Source organism: Lithobates pipiens, unplaced genomic scaffold, assembly GCF_037356315.1.
Source record: "Lithobates pipiens isolate NorthernLeopardFrog02 unplaced genomic scaffold, aLitPip1_a1.2 Scaffold_16, whole genome shotgun sequence".
NCBI lineage: Eukaryota > Metazoa > Chordata > Amphibia > Anura > Ranidae > Lithobates > Lithobates pipiens.
This window is the reverse complement of record NW_027507748.1, coordinates 250,770,422-250,791,175: the sequence shown is the minus strand read 5'-3', so window position 1 is coordinate 250,791,175 and position 20,754 is coordinate 250,770,422. Positions and strand designations below refer to the sequence as shown.

At 43.4% G+C, this 20,754-nt stretch overlaps 1 protein-coding gene across 1 annotated transcript in view; it reads left to right on the top strand.

The window, feature by feature from the left end:
• Window positions 1-20,754, top strand: part of DSTYK (dual serine/threonine and tyrosine protein kinase) — a 504,571-nt gene that overhangs the window by 478,156 nt on the left and 5,661 nt on the right. The window contains exon 11 of the mRNA XM_077481291.1: window positions 7,337-7,451. Within this exon, the coding sequence (XP_077337417.1) occupies window positions 7,337-7,451 (115 nt within the window). The remainder of the gene's footprint in view (window positions 1-7,336; window positions 7,452-20,754) is intronic.

Genomic DNA, 20,754 nt, shown 5'->3' with positions numbered 1-20,754 from the left:
ATCACCAAGGTGGAGCTCAGTCGGGCTGCAGTGCAGACAGGGCCAGACTGGGAATAAAATCCAGCCCTGGAAAGAATTTCATAACAGCCCCACAGCATTATTATACCAGCGCAACAGCATAACGTCATTATTTTCTTGTTCATAAAAGGTAAAACCACACATTTTAAAGCACATTTGAAGAGTGTATTATATATAGATAAGACAGATATGAAATCGCATAGGGATATATATATATATATATATATATATATATATATATATATATATATATATATATATATATATATATATATATATATATCATGGATATATATATATATATATATTCCAGTTAAAAGTGGTCAATCATCAAGGGGGACCCCAGGAACTCGGAACGTGGGGGGGGAACCACCTTTCCGCATAAAGAATACACTAAGGTAAGGGGGAGTGGGTTACTGATATAAAGGGGAAACCCTTTATATCAGTACCATTATCATATTCATTCCCCCCTTACATCAGTGACCCCCCCCCCTCTTCAGAATGGCCTGGTGGTGCTGTCACCGACGACCTCTCAGGGGCACTGTGCAGTCGGCTCCAGCTTGGTTGGCGCTGGTTTTATCCTATAGTCTCCTCTTCACAGTCCACAAAAGTCTGACTTCTCCCACGACCCCCATCCTGACTCCTCTCCAGACTCCCTCAGAGACTACAGACATGATGCAGGAGATGGTCAGACTGCAGACATAATATCGGAGATGGTCAGTGACTGCAGACATGATACAAGAGTGCAATGCGGCCTCACTGTGCCCATCAAATGTGGCCTCTCCTGTGCCGCATGTCCCAGTCTGCAGTCCCTGTCTATGGGAAGGTGTGCTGTTGATGCCCTGTACGATACCTTGCATGTCAGCAGGATATCCATGATGGCCAGCAGCAGGCAGGGTCTGTTCTCGTTTTGGATGGGGACGGTGCTCCTTCCAGAGGATCTGTTTGCTGTGAGATGGAGTGGTCCCTGGCCACCTGCACCTTCAGCAGTCCTCATTTTCCAGCCCCAGTCAGCCTGTCCTCTGGTCCTGGGGAAGTGGAGAGCACTGGGTGGGAGCTGGAGAGAAGGGGGAGCAGAGAGTACTGGTGGGGTTGGAGAGCACATGGGTGGGGGCAAAGAGCAGTGGGGAGTGGAGATCACAGGAGTGGGGAGTGCTAGGAGGGGGGACTTGAGAGCAATGAGGGGAGGCAAAAATAAAAGGGGTGGAGAGTACGGGAGGCTGAGAGCATTGGGGGGGGCTAAGAGTGTGGGGTAGCGAAGAGCACAGGGGGGGAGCTTGAGAGTACTGCGGGGCAAAAAAAACTGGGCTGGAGAGCACTGGGGGTACAAAGAGCAGGGGGGAGTGGAGAGCAATGGAGGGAGCTTGAGAGTACCAGTGGGGGCCAGAAAGAACAGGGGTGGAAAGCATGGGGGACTGGCGAGCACTATGGAGGACGGAGAGCACTGGCGGGGTTGGAGAGCACATGGGTGGGGGCAAAATGCAGGGGGAGTAGAGAGTACAGGGGTGGGGAACGGAAAGTGCTGAGGGGGAACTTGAGAGCAATGGTGGGGGTCAAAAAGAACGGGTGGAGAGCACGGGAGACTGAGAGCAGTGTGGGGTGGCAAAGAGCATGGGGGGGGGGGGCTTGAGAGCACTGGGGGGAGCTTGAGACTATTGGGGGGAAGAAAAACAGGGCTGGAGAGCATTGGGGGGTACAAAGAGCAGGGGGAGTGGAGAGAAATGGGCGGAGCTTGAGAGCATCAGTGGGGGCCAGAAAGAGCAGGGGTGGAAAGCACGGGGGACTGGAGAGCACTATGGGGGGCGGAGAGGACTGGCAGGGTTGGAGAGCACATGGGTGAGGGCAAAATACAGGGGGAGTAGAGAGTACAGGGGTGGGGAGCGGAGAGTGCTGGGGGGAGCCAAAAAGAACAGGGCTGGAGAGCACTGTGGGGGGGGGGGGGTGGCTGGAGAGCACTGTGGGGGGGGGGGTGGCTGGAGAGCACTGTGGGGGGGGGGGGGGGTGGCTGGAGAGCACGCACGGGGGGGGGGGGGCTGGAGAGCACGTACTGGGGGGGGGAGGGCAGGGAGCACGAGAACTGGGGGGAGGAGTAAAAGAGGTTGGATTGGATAGGAGGAGTAGCAGCGACTGCATGGAGGAATATAGAAAGCTCATCTCCTCTATACAGTATGTCCTGCTTCTCCTATCCAGGCACACAGGGTGGCATCTCTTACTGTGTATCATAGCGCTGGCTGAATCTGTGTTTGGCGGCCGTGCTGTAACACAGCCCCGCCCCCCTAGACGTGCTTTTGTGATAGGCGGAATATTGATTCTATCTACTATCACACAAGCAGGTCTAGGGGGGCGGGGCCGAGTTATAGCACGGCCGCCGAACACACTCAGCCAGCGCTATAATGCACAGGAGAAGAAGAGGAGCAGTGCAGCCGCAAAGTGGCCCCAGGGCAAGCGGCCTACCGGGAAATCTCCCGGTAGGCCAGTGCGGCCCTGAGTGCAGGCCTTAGATTGCATCCTTCTATGGGTAGAAAGGCATGTTTCAGCTTTTATCAGCAGTGTACATACCACATGTTGAGAATTGGGTAGATTACCTAGGCTGATAGTACCTGGAACCTATGAAATTGGTCATTGCCAAAGGAAATATCTCACAAGAGCGATCAGTGTACAGATGTAGATCTGATGGTGCCACATCTAAAAAGACCAGTTTTCTTGCAAAGACAAAGGACTTGTTGGGAAGAAATGGATGCCCATGGAGCTCTGTGGGACAGTATAATGTATATACTGAGACTTCAACTTTTTCACGGGGCAATTTTTACTATATATTGCCATGATTTTCACAGCCTCAGATTAGACACAAAGGACTTGGTACTTGGATAAAATCTGTTTGCCCCTTTAAATGCAAAGTGACACTAGATAATGAGTAATAATGGTAGACACAAACCTTTGAATAAAAAAACAAGAAAAAAAAATCTATAAATGTACAAACCATATGCAAATATATAATGTGTACTAAGTCCAAGTGTGCAATGATGTATTGCCAAACCAGTGTTTTTCAAAAGTGCTAAAGTGCCAGAATCCTCTTTATATGTGCTCCACCACGTGCATAAACACTGCACTCACCAGAACACTACGGCCAGCAGAGTGACCATTAGGCAATACATAAATCAAATCCAAATCAAGAGGATTATGAGCAGGATCTTCTCCTATGATGCGCATGGGCTAGTGCTTGTGTATATGCCAGACTCCACTAAGAAAATGTAAGGTTGATCTGCAAATTCCCCAGTGTGCATGATCATTATGGGTTTTCAAGGTTGGTGATCAAAAACACATGCCCGCAGATACATTGTTGCAGTGATCATGCATTCTACTAAATGTTTTCTTCCAAAAATCCCACTTTTGATGATCTGCACTTCTGAGTCGGCACTCATTCTATGCATGAAGGTAAAAAAAACCTGTGTGCAGCAGCCCCTCCAATACCCACCAGAGCCCCATCTTGATTCAGCCCCAGACTGTCCCAGGTCTCTCCCTCATTGGTTGAGACAGCAGAAGCCATTGGCTCCCGCTACTGTCAGTCACAGCCAGTGAGGAGACAGCAGCAGACTGGGCCAGGCCATGCAGTGCGTGAATGGACACGCGCAGCAAAACAATTACACGGAGCAGGTAAATATAATGTGTGTGTGTATACATACAGTGCCTTGAAAAAAGTCATACCCCTTTGAAATTTTCCACATTTTGTCATGTTATAGACCTAAACGTTAATCTATTTTATGTGATAGAACAACATAATGGCACATAATTGTGAAGTGGAAGGAAAATGATAAATGGTTTTCTACCTTTTTTTTTTTACAAATATTTGAAAAGTATGGTGTGCATTTGTATTCAGCCCCCCTGAGTCAACAGATGTAGAACCACTTTTCGCTGCAGTTACAGTTGTAAGACTTTTTGGGTATGTCTCTACCAGCTTTGCACATCTAGAGTGATATTTTTGCCCATTCATCTTTGCAAAATGGCTTAATCTCTGTCAGATTGGATGGAGAGCGTCTGTGAACAGCAATTTCCATGTCTTGCCACGGTTTCTCAATTGGATTTAGGTCTGGTGGGGGGAGGCCGCAGGACGCCCCCCTTCCCCAAAGCACCAACCCCCCCATGTTGAGGGCACGTGGCCTGGTACGGTCCAGGGGGACGGGGGAGCTTGCTCGTCCCCACCCTCTTCCTGACCTGCCAGGCTTCGTGCTCAGATAAGAGTCTGGTGTGGCTCTGGGGGGGGACCCACGCAGTTTTTTTCGGCATGGGGGTTCCCCTTAAAATCCATACCAGACCTAAGAACCTGGTATGCTCCTGGAGGGGGAACCCACGCCAGATTTTTTTTTTTATAAATTTGGCGTGGAGTTCCCCCTTGAGAGTTGATGATTCTGTGAGAGTCACATCAATATAGACGGAGATCTGACTTGGAGGTGACGTACAGGTCGCCCAGCAGTCGGATACAAGTAGAACAGGAACCTTTTCTGAAGTCGGAGCGACTTCAGTAGTCTGCATTAAGATGGCTCTCATTCACTTACATTGATTTTTACATGTAGCGTGATTTGGGGCGACCTGAAATCTGAGTCGCCCCTGTGTGAACCGGCTATAACAAATCTGAGGGCTTTACAGAAAAGCTGTATTAATACTTAAATTAAATTACACACAGGTGGACTCTATTTACTAATTATGCAACTTCTGAAGGCAATTGGTTCCACTAGATTTCAGTTAGGGGTATCTGGGTAAAGGGGACTGAATACAAATGCACGCCACACTTTTCAGATATTTGTTTATAAAAAAATGTTAAACCATTTATCATTTTCCTTCCACTTCACAATTGTTGCGTTTTTTGGTTGTAATATGACAAGATGTGGAAAATGTCAAGGAGTGCGAATACTTTTTCAAGTCACTCTGTGTTATATACTATAGTGCACCCCAACAGATGTGTCATAAAACCTTTACTTTTCTTTCAGAATAAACATTTTATATGGAACACTATACTACAAAATACTCCCACAAATGTGGGCCATTGATTGAAACCAAGATTTGTTCATTTGCACAAAGTATTTTTCCTAACAAATTCATTTTGTTGCAAAAATGAATACATGAATACACCCCAATGAAAGTCTTATGGCCCCTACACAATGATCCGAAAATTTTTCAGCTTTCGAGAGCTGATCATAATTCATCCGATTTATTATTCGATCTGACCAGCACAAAAATGTTCCTCATACCGATACCAGATCATACGATTTGCGTTTAGTCGGCACAGTTGTCTGAAAATACAATACAAATACATTACAACACATGACATCCCTTCCGATTTTTTTATTTTTTATTTTTTTATTTTTTATTTTTTCTGAGAATTTTCCTGACTTTAGTAACCTATTCGATTTCTACTTGCGACCTATTAAGCAAAAAAGTCGAACGATCTGTCATCTGATTTTTGGATCGTGAGTAAGGTCTATTAGGAGCAAAGCTAAATTTTAGACAAAATTCTAATTAACAAGAATTCAACTACAGGTGAGTCTATGCATAAAATGGGTGTCCAGACAGCTGATTATAAAAGGCCTTTTCATGTTGTCAGCAATGACACCACATGAAAGAAAAATGTCACAAGGCCTCAAAGAAATATCATTTCTTTACACTGGAAAGGTGAAGGCTACAAAAAGATCACCAAAGCTTTGCTTATCATTCAGAATACTGTAGCAAAAGATACAAAAATTTACCAAAGATGGAACTGCACCCATCTCAGACGCCTCGTCAGGAGCTGTTAAGGTTTAAAGAATTGCCATGCAAGTTCACTGCAGTTAGCTAAAGAATAGGGATGGGCCAAACACCCCCTGGTTCCGTTCGCACCAGAACACCTCGAACAGGCAAAAAGTTCTAGTGAACATGCAAACCCAATTCCTTTATGGGACATGAACATGAAAAATCAATAGTCCTAATTTTAAATGCTTATATTAGTTATTGCCATAAAAAGTGTATGGGGACCCAGGTACTACCCTGGGGAACATGTATCAATGCAAAAATACCTTTTTTTCTTTTTTTTTATTATTTTAACCATTCAGCCCCGGAAGGATTTACCCCCTTAACGACCAGGCTATTTTTTTATTTTTGCAATACGGCACTGCGTCACTTTAACTGACAATTCTGCGGTCATACAACGCTGTACCCAAACAAAACTGACACCCCTTTTTTTCCCCACATACAGCTTTCTTCTGGTGGTATTTGATCAACTCTGCAGGTTTTACATTTTTTTTCGATAAAAACAAAACTACAATTTTGAAGAGAAATTTTTATTTTTTGCTATCCCAAAAAATATACAAAAAACACATTTATTTTGAGAGAGAGGGATCTTTTTCATATACCGTGGGACTCCATTATGCGTCCCCCCCCGGTAAATGGCGTTGGGACGCGCGCCCCCCCGGTAAATGGAGTCGGGGCGCTCCCCCCCCCCCCCCCCCCCCCGGGGCAAATGGAGTTTTTCAATAAAAACAAAACTACAATTTTGAAGAGAAATTTTAACTTTTTGCTATAATAAAAAAATATATACAAAAAACACTTATTTTGAGAGAGAGATCTTTTTCATATATCGTGGGACTCAATTATGCCATTTGCCCCCGGGGCAAATGGCGTCGGGACGCGCCCCCCCCCCCGGGGCAAATGGCGTCGGGACGCGTGCCCCCCCCCCCCGGGGCAAATGGCGTCGGGACGCGCCCCCCCCCCCCCCCCCGGGGCAAATGGCGTGGGTGGGGTGGGTGACATAAATTGGCAGTTTGTCTTGTCACAGCATGGCTCTGAAAGTATCTTTGTTGCTCTGCCTATGTGGAGGGGGGGGGTGGTGTGGGTGCCTTTCCTCCAATCAGCTGTCACACAGTGTATGCCAAGACTTTCACTCTTACTGCTGAATGAGGAAGTAAAAATTGTGTACCCAATAAAGTTTTGTATAAAAAAAAAAACTAACACAATGTAAGAATTCTAAATATAGAAAGCTGAAGACAGCAGCTATACAGTACATGTAAAACTTATGTAAGGAGATGTGTTTCATCTCTTTGTAACATTTGAGGCTGTTCACTTCACTGGGTATAGGAGAGGTTTACATTCACTTGAAATTTACCCCTACATCCCAGACCGACTACATGCCTGGGACTACATGGGATCACTGCTGTCAAGTATTTTATAAAAATGTCAGTAGTAATTGACCCAATAATTTCCCTGTTTTTAAACTTTGTTAAACTATAGGGTGCTAAATGTGTGTTTATTTTTTTTTTTGTTTTTTTTTTTTGTTTTTTGCCTTTTGTAGCTTGACAAAAAGAACAGAGCAAAAATCACAGACTTGGGTTTCTGCAAGCCAGAGGCTATGATGTCTGGCAGCATTGTTGGAACTCCTATACACATGGCACCGGAACTCTTTTCAGGTAAAAAAATAAAATCTTGGGCAATGTGCTTTGTCGTATAATTAAGTTGAAAAGAAATACTGGTCCATCATCAACCAATATAAGAAAATAAAAATTTGCGCACGCACACAACCTCAATATACCTTATTTACACAATTGATCCAGAGGAAGGCAACAAACAATGCGTAATCCAATTCGCTCCAGTGGGGGAAATTCCTTCCTGATCTCCCATGAGACAATCGGACATTCCGTGGATCATCTTCCCTGACATTACCTCTAACTGTTAATATCCAGTTATAGTTTGTGCATTTTACAAATGCATCCAGCTCCTATTTTTTTTTTCTTTATTTTAAACCATTTACTGAGCTGGCCAGAACCAGTTCTTGAGGCAGTCTATTCCACATTTTCACAGCTTACTGTGAAATGCCTGTGAATGCCTTTCCGTATGTGAAGGTTAAATCTTTTCCTCCAGTCCTTGTTATGCATTTTGCTTTCTATCACGGTCAATAGACCAGAGAATTATGTTCACAATATTGCTTTCAAAGAGACCACTTCTGTAGCCAGGGTTACATCACCTGTATCAGTATCCCATGGCACCTGTCTGAAGTACAACAGAGGAACACTAAAGAGAAACATGGTAGTATGCACAGCTTATGTCAAATTCTTACTGGCTCTCTTTTCACATACTACTTGAATATAAAACTCAATTTTTTTGAGACAATGGCAACATATCTCCTGCCTCTCTAGAAAGGCAGGAAATCTAGTCTCATTGCTTCAAAAAAGGGGGATTTCTATGCAAGCACTATGGTGCATTGTCTCTTTGGATCTTGCTGAAAAAAGTATCAACTCCAGTGAGAATCGTGATAAAAGGACTTTGTCATCTTAAATTAGTATATACTGTGTATAATCTGTGTAATATATATATATATATATATATATATATATATATATATATATATATATATATATATATATATATATATATATATATATATATATATATATTATGTGTGTGTGTGTGTATGTATGTGTGTATATATAATATAATTTTTTCATAGTAAGGTTGAATAAAGACACCAGCTCAACGAGAGTGTCTACAATCATCCCTATCCTGTACATTGCACACTCACATTTGTCCCTACCCTCAAGGAGTCCACAATCCAAGGTCCCCATTCATATACTAGGGCCAATTTTGGACAGGGGCCAATTAACCTACCTGCATGTCTTTGAATTGTGGGAGGAAACCGGAGTACTCAGAGGAAACCCGCACAGGGAGAACAGGCAAACTCCAGGTAGTGTCGCCGTTGGGATTCGAACCAGCGACCCCTTTTTACTGGTAGGCGAGAGTGCTAACCACTACACCACTGTAATAATATGCCACCACACACAAATTGGGGGGGATGGGCCCGGGTGCACAGCAAAGACTAGTGCATATAAACCAGAAGAGAGCAGCATTCATGGGTCTTGAAAGATGAATGCACAATGGTGGTTTAATTCAACGTTTTGACTAGGCACAGGCTGAAGAAGACATACGCTTATACCTCATCGAAACATCAAATTAAACCATTGTGCGTTTACTTTTCAAGACCCATGAAAATCCACTCTTTTGATTGATATAGATATGTCCTGCACTCCATTTTTACCCTGGGGGGGGGGACCATTTTTGCAATTTTTTCCTTTTTGCTTTTATTTTTCACTTATACCTTTCAAAGTTTATAAAAGACCCCCCCAACTATATATTTTCTGAAGGCACATGACCAGTAGAATAAAAGTGCTACTGATTTTTTAGGTCCCACAATATTTGTCATGTTATCAAAACAATGCATTTGCTCACAATCCAATAAAAACTTTATTCACATATAAAAACACAAATTTTACAATATTCCTACTAAATATAAAAGCTTAACCTGTATTGAGAGAATAAATATTTAACTTTTTAAATTGTGCCTTTTTGCTAAATGTTGAAACAGGCGCAAAAATGTAAATGTCAAAATTTCTCTAAAAATCGGAAGGTTTTCATTTTTTCCATTGCAGCTTTCTGAATTTGTGAAATACTCCCATTTATATTCTAGAGATCATATGCTTTCAAATACCCTGCAGTATTTGCGCAAATGTTTATCAAAACGATATTTCTTTATCGCACATCACAGGACACAAAGCCCCATAGTAATCACTATGTGGGTATATAGGCACCTTCAGGTGGTGGCCACTGGTATACGCAATACAGGAAGTTCACTCCTTATATAACCCCTCCTACCAGGAGTACCTCGGTTTTTTTTCGCCAGTGTCACGAGGTGTTGGTCACGAGTGAAGATGTGCTCTGAAGAGCTCCACTGGAGGGATCCTTGCTGGATTAAAACAGCCTCCATAGACCAGATCCATCCAAAATGCCACTGAGGCCAAGATGGATGGTACCCGGGCCTTGTATATGAAGGACAAGGTTTTGCCTGTAACGCCTCTCCTTGCAGGGCTGGACCCTGGGACCCAGGGTTTTTTGGTCATACCTACATTATCTAAAGTTTTTCCTGGCGGGGTGCAATTACAGGTCCAAAGGAGTGGAACCCTGATAAAAAGGGACCCGGTCCTTGAAGGTTTGCTAACACAGCCCGCTGTGATGGCTGAAGTTTGTCTGTTACAGCAGTATCCTGCAGCGAGGGTAAGAAGCCTAGGAACTGTAAAAAGTCCACATATGGGAGTAAATGCACATACCTTGGTAGGTTGCTTCTCAGTCAGCTCAGTGTCCAGCTAAAACAGCATGTGCCTGGTCTCAGCAGCCGGGGGGGGTGCGGCGGTGACTTCCTTGTGTTGTATATATTCCCCACACAGCCTTGGCTTTATTACTCCCCAGCCTCCCCTTGTCCTCCCCTTCAATGGGTCTGCGTGCATGGACTGCTGTTAATTTGAAACAAGAGGGGAGGGCAGGTTAATGGTGAGGGGGCGTGGCTTAGGCACGGCGCTGGGGACGCTGAGTAGAGCTCCCGCTGGAGGCATTTAAAACAGACGCTCCTCGTTAACAGAAGATCTCTATCAGATGCAACTGAAGAGATGGAAGTCTGACACAGGAGCGCTGGGGCACTTAAGGGATGCATGCAGGCATTTCCAGTACAGCAAATACATTTTTTTTTCTCAGCACCAAGCTGAACTTTATAGCGGTATTGTATTGCTAGACTATTGCTCGGCAAATAGTGCAAGACACCACAAAAAGGTACTAAAAAATCCACCCCAGGCCAGTCGCGCCTCCACACTGTCACCCTCTCCTGAAATACCAGATGTGGCAAGCCAGGGTGAATCATTGGAACCAATTGGTGCAGCTGCTTCTCACATCTCAGCCCCTGTTTGTTCTTTAGGTTCCTTAAAACCTTCACAGCGTTTGCATGCGTTTCCTTTCCATGCATTAACCCATGGATATGCATTTTTGACATTGATTAAAGCCAAGGATGGACACAACCGATCAGATTATGAAAGGATCGGATGTTTAAGTGCCGATTTAGATCTTCGAGATCTAGAATGGGTCTTGGCTCTCCGTTTGGTTCCGGAAACGTAAAAGGTTTGAGCCAAACCCTATGCCCTGTTCCACTTAGGGAACCTCTACCACCGACTGGGATAATAGATGATCCAGAGGCCAGAGACTTTTTTTTTTTTTTTTTTCTCTGGATCCTTGGGAACATTTTCCCTTAGAAAAAACTAGGAGACTGAAACGCTGAGAACTCTAGTCATAACCTATAGAAAAAAAACTGCAGAAATCCATCTGTCTTGACCTTTCCCCCCACCCGAACGAGCGGGGTTGCCCCTTCATGAGAAGGCTTTAGCATTCTGAATTTGTGGGCTTTCTGTCCAAAGATCTCTTCTGACCTTGGTGCTGGCCTTGGGGACTTTCCCTTGAACCCGACGGTTCAGGCCATTGAGACTGCCTAGAGGCAGATGCCCCTGGCATAGGAGAGGCAGCACGATTAAAGGAGAAATGTTTGAACCTCTTCTTTACTGGTAAGAGCTTTTCCCATTAGAGGTCCTTTGGATGTACTTATCCAGATCGTCTCTAAATAGCCGTACACCATGAAGGGGAAAAACTAGCTAAGAGCTTTTTACACAGTGCTTCGGGTGATGAATTTTTCAGCCACAGAACTCTGCGAGAATGCACTAGTCCAAGCATAAGCCTTAAATAGTCTTTCATAGCATCTACTGTGAGACAGTGCGTCAGATACACCAGCCCATTGCCGGGCCTGCTGATCAGGCAGAATTTCAGGTATCTCCACAAACTGTTCCTTAATGGACTGAGATACACCAATTGCAGCAAGAACCGGCTGCACTACTGAACTTGCAAAAGGCCTTGTTTTTAGAAAGAAGTTCTAAATTTTTATCTGTTGGATCCTTTAACGTCAGTGCATTATCCACCGGACACGTGAGACTGCTTACTGAGGCGATTGCAGCATCAATTGCTGGAACCCCCCATTTTCTTCATAAATATCTCTCCACACTATCTATGGACTATGATTTCTAAGTTTTTTATGCTGAACGTATGAGCAATCGGTACCAAATGCTTACAATTTTCACCTAGGAAAAGAAAGGGGGCTGGTAAACATGTTTAGTAAAACGCCCACCCCGCTCTCCATCCTGGGGGGAGAATGATATTGTATCATTTAGGAAAAAAAAAAAATTTAACTCTACAATTGCCGGTGGGAGTGGAAGAGGAGGGAGCGGGCATTGTAGGCAGTACAGGTGGGGGGTGTCATTTTAGCTGAATAACTCTGATCACTCGCTTGTTAGCTGCTGATCAGAGCTATTTTTTTGTTCAGTCTGCTGAAAGTTTCTGATTATATAAGTTTATGGTCACTGAAGTGACCATACAAAAACAAAGGCAGCGCTCTATGGGGAAAAAAGTAAAAAAAATATTTCCATATATGTGAGGTGTGTGCTCAAAGATTGATGCAGCGCACATAACCCATGTATGAATACACTGACCCATAATGCAAAGGTAGAGGCACATGAAAGTCAATCTTTAATGAAAGTCTATCAACAATAGTAACCACATTAAAACCTGATTAAAGCATTACATAGAATCGGCCTCTACAGCAAAAATACATGTGAGAATCGGAGCAGGAGCATTAACGTACATAAAGTATTAAAAACCAAATGGGTTGCAGCACAATGTTCTCAAAGCGTTTCGCGAACCAAGCGTAATCAGTCTGGTCTATAAAGAGTATGTAAGTATACGTAAATGACACCATATCTAAATCATGAAATAGGAATTTTAGCCCAAATGAGGGCAAAAGTAAAAGGTTGATTGGAGTTACTCACAAAAACGGCTACCATCGTCGGTGCCAGGCACTGATAGCCAAAGAACTCCCCATAATTTTACACCACTGGAACTGAGGGGGCCATACCAATGCACGATGAGTTACAATTTACCACAACAGGGGGAGACTAATCTGTGGAGAGCCCCGATGGTCAATTGACCATCCGGGTTATTTCTCTAGGAAAAGGTTATGTTCGCTGCAGTAATCGTTGGGCACACACCAATTTAAAGTCTCAACACTTTTCCTTTCCACAATGCAATAGGGATGGAGGCACATGTCTGTGTGCCTGATTTAAAGTCCCAAACTTTTTCTAGATCACCTATGTCCATATATTTATTCGTATATAAAATTATGTACACCTTGGATTCAATTAAACACTTATTGGACTTAAGTTAAAGCCCAACAATGTCCATAGGGCTATGAGTATGAGTGTAGACAGTAGTGTAAATTTTTAACTATGCACTAGAAAAAGTAAAATAAAAAAAAATAAAAAGTTTAAACACGGTGCCACCAAATATTCCTGGCAGGGAGGAGTTAACTGCTCTCTGGAGATTCGCCATTAACTGGTGGAAGGAAGTCATCCTGAGGTGTATAAAGAATTCTCTGGCTCCAATCTGAAAAAGTGGGGTGACGGTGAACTCTGCCTGCTGTCACAGGGCCGATGGAGAAGCGAAGAAAGCTCCCACCAGCCAGAGTGGTGGTCGGAGCTCACTTCTGTAGTCCCCCAAGCACGGCTTCTAGCTCAGATGGCGTATGGACATCTGTCACTGCGATAGAGCCCAGAGAGAGGCCAAAGTTTCAGAAGGAACTGGGCGTGTGCGAGGATGCGTATGTGATATCAGCGCTTACCTGGGAACAGGAACCTGATCAATGGAAGTGGACCGCAAGCCGAAGGGTTGCAGTAGCTGACATGTTTCGCACGCCTGCGCTTTGTCAAAGCAATGGAGGAAAAAAACAGCAAGGACATTCACATACAGCCCCTGTTTAAACTCAATGAAGAGGGGGTAATAAACATTGATTTATAAAAATTTATGTGTAACAGACTGATGCACCAAATACAAAAAATTAGAATATATATAATTATTATACAGGATTTATATAGCGCCGACCGTTTACGCAGCGCTTTACAACATTAGAGCAGACGGTACCATTTCAATACAGAGGGGGATCAGAGAGCCCTGCTCATTAGAGCTTACAATCTAGGATATATAATATATTGAAAAAATATAGGACAATTAAGAAAATCAATGATAAAAAATATATTAATGAACAAACGAAAATGTATATTATCTTTGCGTGCATGTGTTCATGCATGCAAACTGTACCACAAGTGGAAGAACTGGTTCACACATAGGACAAATACAGAATCTATATTGCTGAAATGAAAGGGGCTACGTACTGGAAGGTGTACCTTTTTTAGTAAATAGGATACGACATTATGCAAATGAAAGCAGCTATCAAGTCGTCATACCCATGTGTACTACTCATCCAGTATTTGCTGTTGGTCTAAAATTGAATAAAGTGAAGGGAGTCACATGAGGATGTGAATTTCCAATTTGTCATTGAGGCCCCTCCAGTGTGAGAACCCATCACAAATCCAAAAGGTTTTCTCTTGCAAAAGAGAGAAAACCTTTCATTCTCAGCTAGGGTACCCTTAGGAATACTCAATTGCAAAGACTTCCAAGTGACAATCTTTATTGTGTACTTGTAGAAAATGGTGTGGGATGCTATGCTTGTCTAAGTCCTTTTTGATCGCCTACTCTCGTGCGAAGGGTACGTATAGTAAGTTGCATGGGCACCGCAGAACATAATCAACTTCTGTAGAGCAAGTGCTGGACTGCTCAATTGGGAAAGTACCTTTTATTTGTAACTATCTTGGAGCACCCATGAGTGATGAATTGACATGCAAGACAACCTCTTTTGTGACACTGGAAAATTCCTGTTCTTTCCTCAAAGTTCTAATGTCCAGAAAGGGGTCTGTTATGGGGTTTTCCCAACTTGCTAGGGGCAGTAATGTTTTTTTACGGTGCATGCTTTCCTAAATGTAATTAGTGGTTTAGGAGGTAAACAGTGAGCCGGGCGTTGGTCCAGTTTTAAAATAGTGTTTATGAATGATTTTGGAAATGGTCCTATATTTGGTATTGACTGTAGAAACTAATCTGACAGTGTCACCCAAATCCTTAGACTTGTGAATGTGGGAAAGAAAAGCATCTGACTAGGTCATTGGGGTAACCCTTTCTATGAACCTTTTCTGCATGTGTTCACCTATAGATTATAATCTTCAACCCTTGTGCAATTTCTCTTTAGTCTATGAAACTGCCCATTGGGGATGTTATTTTTCCAAGTCGGGTGATGACAGCTGTCATAATGCAGATAGGAGTTACCGCTTTTAGGTTTGGTGTGATTACAAGTAATGATGATACCCTGGTCATAGGACAAAACCAAATCCAAAAACACCATCTCCGTAGGATCCAACACGTGTGAAGGAAAGTCCCAGGGCCTTGGTGTAACAAAAGAACAAAAAAGGGTAACAAAAGAAGAAAACTGGTTCTGGCCATCACTCCAAATGAGCAAGACATCGTCAATATATTATCCGTAAATTACTGTGCTCAGAGTAGGAATTGTTGGCCCAGACATGCCACTCCTCCCAGTAGCCCATGGTCAGGTTGGCGTATGCTGGAGCAAAATTGGTTTCTTATGGCTGTCCCTTTTGCACTGGAGGTAGAACTGATCTAAAAAAAAAGAATTATGCCGGAGGCCAAAATCTATGCTTTTTTTTTTTTTTTTTTTTTTTTTAAATAAACTTGGATTGTAGGGAGTTCATCTCTCCATTCTTTGTAAAAAAAAAGTATTGGACAGCAGCAAGGCCAACCTCATGAGGTATAGACGTATATAATGAAGCAACGTCTAAAGATGCCCACAAATATCCTTCCTGCCAAGAGTATTCTTTTAAAACTTCAATTACATGACTATCGCCCGAAGCAGAAAATCTGTGTAGACCGATAGACCACTGGTGAAGCTGTTGGTGCAAGCCACAATTGGTCTGCCCGGAGGATCAATTAGGGCTTTATGCACCTTCGGAAGGTGGTAAAGGTAGGGGGTGCTGTAAATTGCTGGTAATAAAAATCACTTTTCTCTAAGTACCCCATCCTTCCAAGCAGCTTCAACCAATTTGACAAGTTCCAACTGATAACCAGGGAGTGGATCAGAGGGAAGTTTTGAGTAGGTATGATCAGACAGCTTCACAAAATCCCTATACACGGCCTAATAGAATGTCTCTGTGTGAACCTTTAGATTGTGTTGGATTACATGTGGAAGGTGGTCTAAAGGTAGTGTCTAACCTCAGGGTCCCAAAAGGGTGCTTGTGTTTGACTCGGTTTCCTTCTGGCCAAAGATCTTCAAGAATGTGAAAAAAGGTCATCCTGAGTTTGTGTTGGTATAGTCATTACCCCCTTCAGGTGGTGGTTTATCCTTGCCCTGGATCGTGTTGTCATTCCTAGCATAATGTCTCTTTAATGTAAGCGAACAAATGAATTAAGATCCTTGAACAGACCGAATTTATTGGGCCCTGTGGAAGGGGAAAAGCTGGACAGGACAGGTTGCACTTGGAACAAGTCTCGCCGTGGTCGACCAAAGAAGTTGAGTGCACGTGCTCCGCATCATATCCAGAGGTTGTCTTTGAGAAATAGACGTATGGGTGCTGCCAGCATTGCTGCAGAGGTTGAAGGGGTGGGGGGGGTCAGCCTGTCAGTGTTTAGACCATACGCCACACACTGCATGAAATTGGTCTGCATGGCTGTCATCCCAGAAGGAAGCCTCTTCTAAAGATGTTGCACAAAGCCCACAGTTTGCTGAAGAAAGTAGACTAAGGACATGGATTACTGGAACCATGTCCTGTGGTCTGATGAGACCAAGATAAACTTATTTGGTTCAGATGGTGTCAAGCGTGTGTGGCAACAACCAGGTGAGGAATACAAAGGCAAGTGTGTCTTGCCTACAGTCAAGCATGGTGGTGGGAGTTTCATGGTCGGTGGCTGCATGAGTGCTGCTGACACTGGGGAGCTACAGTTCATTGAGGGAACCATGAATGCCAACATGTACTTTCACATACTGAAGCAGACCATGATCCCCCTCCCTTTGGCATTATGTTGAAATATTGCTTTGCTGCCCAGTCTCCAAACGCCTCCAAGACAACCACTGCTTTGCTAAAGAAGCTGAGGGTAAAGGTGATGGACTGGCCAAGCATGTCTCCAGACCTAAACCGTATTGCGCATCTGTGAGGCATCCTCAAATGGAAGGTAGAGGAGCTCATGGTCTCTAACATCCGCCAGCTCCGTGATGTCATGGAGGAGTGGAAGAGGACTCCAGTGGCAACCTGTGAAGCGCTGGTGAACTCTATGCCCAAGAGGGTTAGGGTAGTGCTGGAAAATAATGGTGGCCGCACAAAATATTGACACTTTGGGCCCATTTTAGGCATTTTCACTTGTGGGTGTACTAACTTTTGTTTCCAGAGGTTTAGACATTAATGGCTGTGTTGAGTTATTTTGAGGGGACAGCAAATTTACACGGTTATACAACCTGTACACTTGCTACTTTACATTGTAACAAAATGTCAATTTTCAGTGTCGACGCATATAATATACACAATTTAAATAGCGGTAACAGTTTACACAATGCTTTACTATGTAGAGATCACATCAGATACAATATAGTTTAATACAGATGGCCTTGCTCATAGAGCTTACATTCTAAAGGGAGGGGGGGTGGTAGTATTACAAAAGATAATGGCTGCGTGGGTTGATTTGATTGGGGTGGCTTGGATACAGTTCTTAGGTGGGTGTGGGATAGGCTTCCCTGAATAAGCGGGTTTTCAGGAATCTCCAGGGAGTTCCAGAGAATGGGAGAGGCTATGGAGAAGTCCTGAAGTGTGCATGGGAGGAGGCAACAAGGGAGCTAGAAAGTAGGAGGTCCTGGGAGGAGCGGAGGTGACTATTTGGGCGATATCAGAAAATTTTTACAAAAATGCAAGGGGCGGTACTCACTTTCGTGAGATGCTGTTGTGTGTGTGTGTGTGTAGATATGGATATACAGTTGTGTGAAAAGGTATTTGCCCCCTGTCTGATTTACTTTATCCCTAGACTGAATAGTTAAAGAAAATTTTCCTCTAAATGGGACGTTGAAAGTTCAGTATACATTAATTAGTAAGACAGTATTGAAAAATGGTTTTAATAGCATAAAGTTAAAAAGTAACATGTACAATACGTAAAATATGCAGGATGCAGATACAGAAATATGCAATAACGTAACAGTTGACAACCATTAGTCTGTTAAAAACCGGAGCAACAGATATCCAACGCGTTTCAAGTCTGCGATACTGGTTCTCTTCAGGGGTAGGTAGTTACAACAGGACGTGAATATGTCTACTATTGATGGAAGGAAAATATAGGAATATGGGTGGCACAGTGGTGTAGTGGTTGGCATTCTCGCCTAGCAGTAAAAAAGGGTCGCTGGTTCGAATCCCAACCACGACACTACATGCCTGGAGTTTGCATGTTCTTCCTGTGCCTGCGTGGGTTTCCTCCGGGTATTCCAGTTTCCTCCCACAATCCAAAGACATGCAGGTAGGTTAATTGGCTTCTGTCCAAAATTGGCCCTAGTATATGAATGGGGACCTTGGATTGTGGGCTCCTTGAGGGCAGGGATAGGGACAATTGTAGACACTCAGGTTGAACTGGATGGACTGGTATCTTTATTCAACCTAACTAACTATGTAATGGGCATTGAAAAATTACACACACAAAAATGTTAAATTTCTCAAATTGTGTGTGCACCAACCATGCAGATTGCATAAACACTCAAATTATCTTGCATCCGGATTAAAAATGCTTGGAACATTCTGCAGCTACGGTCCTAGCCATTTTGGTCCAGGGAGAGATGGAGATGACTGCATGTGAAGAACATGAAAAACCCAACAAGGAGTCGCTCACAAAGGGCGCACCAAAGCGGCCCCTCAAAAGCCCCCACGTATATCCCAGAGCGACTGATATCGCTGTAGAAAAAGAAGCAAAAAGCACACTTGATCTAGTATAAGAACCAAATCTATAGGGGTTAGCCAAAAGAAAATTTGCTATATCTGTATGAGTAAACAGAAAATATACCTACCCAACTACTCTTATGGAGTTCTGGGACCTAGATAAGGGCCTAATAGTGGTAAAAAAAAACACTGGCTTCAATAAGAGACTCCAACAGCACCAAAAGGCAAGGTACCAGGCCTATAATAGAATGAAAATAGGGGAGAGGGGCCAGAGGGAGAATGTCAAGTCACTATCATGTACCACTGGTGCCTCTGCCACCTCAAGGGAGAGAAGAGGTAACCGGTGTCACATCGATCTTTGCATAGACGCCTGATATGACGTATGGGTGACGCCATCCCACGTCTGGAGTCATGGCGACCAGGATACATCCGGTCGCCACACTCCAGAAAGGCCACAAGGAGAACCTGTATCGCAGACTTGAAATGCGTTGGGTATCTCTGTTCCTGTTTTTAACAGACTAATGGTTGTCAACTGTTACGTTATTGCATATTTCTGAATTTGCATCTTGCATATGCTATATATTGTACATGTTAACTTTATTCTATTAAAAACATATTTCTAAATGTCTTACTAATTAAATGTATACTCCCCTTTCAAAGTCCCATTTAGAGGAAACTTTTATTTAACTAGTTAAATTTCACCTGCCGCAGCCAGGCATGATTACTGCAAGTCCTCACAAATGGAAGCTATCTGACAAAGTTAAGGAGGCTAACCTATCACAAAAAGCCACACACGCCAAAATCTAAAAAAAAAAAAAAAAAATCAATAAGAGTAGGAACAAACATATATCGGTCTAGGAAGGGTTTCAATACCATTTCTGAGGCTTTGGAACTCCAGTGAACCACGGGGAGAGCCATTATCCACAAATGGAGATAATTTGGAATAGTGGTGAACCTTCCCAGGAGTGGCCGGCCTACAAAAATTTCTCGGAGCATGACTACTCATTCAGGAGGTCATAAAAGAACCCAGAACAACATATAAATAACTGTAGGCCTTGCTTGCCTCAGGTAAGATCAGCGTTCATGATTCAACAATGAGAAAGACTGGGCAAAAATGGCATCCATGGCAGTTCCAAAGCCGCTGCTGACCAAAAGATGACAAAGGCTCAGCTCACATTTACCAAAAAACTTCTGGATTATCCCCAAGACTTCTAGGCAAATATTCTGTGGACTGATGAGACAAAATATTTACTTTTTGGAAGGAGTCCCGTTACATCCAGCAAAAAACATAGATACTAATATCATACCAACAGTCAGACGTGATGGTAGCATGATGGTCTCGGGCTGCTTTGCAGCTTCAGGACCTGGATGACTTGCCATAATTGAAGTAACCATGAATTCTGAGCTATATCAGAAAACCCTAAAGGAGAATATCTGGCCATCAGTTTGTGACCTCAAGCTCAAGTGCACTTGGGTTATGCAGCAGGACAATGATCCGAAACACAACAGCAGGTCCACCTCCAATGGTTCAAACAAAGCAAAATTCAGGTTTTTGAGTGACCTAGTCAAAGTCCGGACTTGAATCCAATTGGGATCGACCTTACACAGGCTGTTCATGGAAAACCCTCCAATGTGGCTGAAGTAAAACAATTATGCAAAAAGTGGGCCAAAATTGCTCCACAGCGATGTGAAAGACTCATTGGCAGTTATCGCAAATGCATGATTGCAGTTGTTGCCGCCAAGGGTGCCCAACCAGTTACTAGGTTTAGGGGGCAATTACTTTTCCACATAAAGCCAGGCAGGTTTGGACAGCTTTTTTGTCTTAATAGATGAAACCATCATTTAAAAATTGCATTTTGTATTTACTCGGGTTATCTTTGTGTAATTTAAGTGTGACGAATATGTAAAAAAAAAAAAAAAAAAAAAAAAAAGGGGGGGGGGCAAATACCTTTCCACACATCTGTGTATATCTGTGTGTATCTGTGTGTGTGTATAT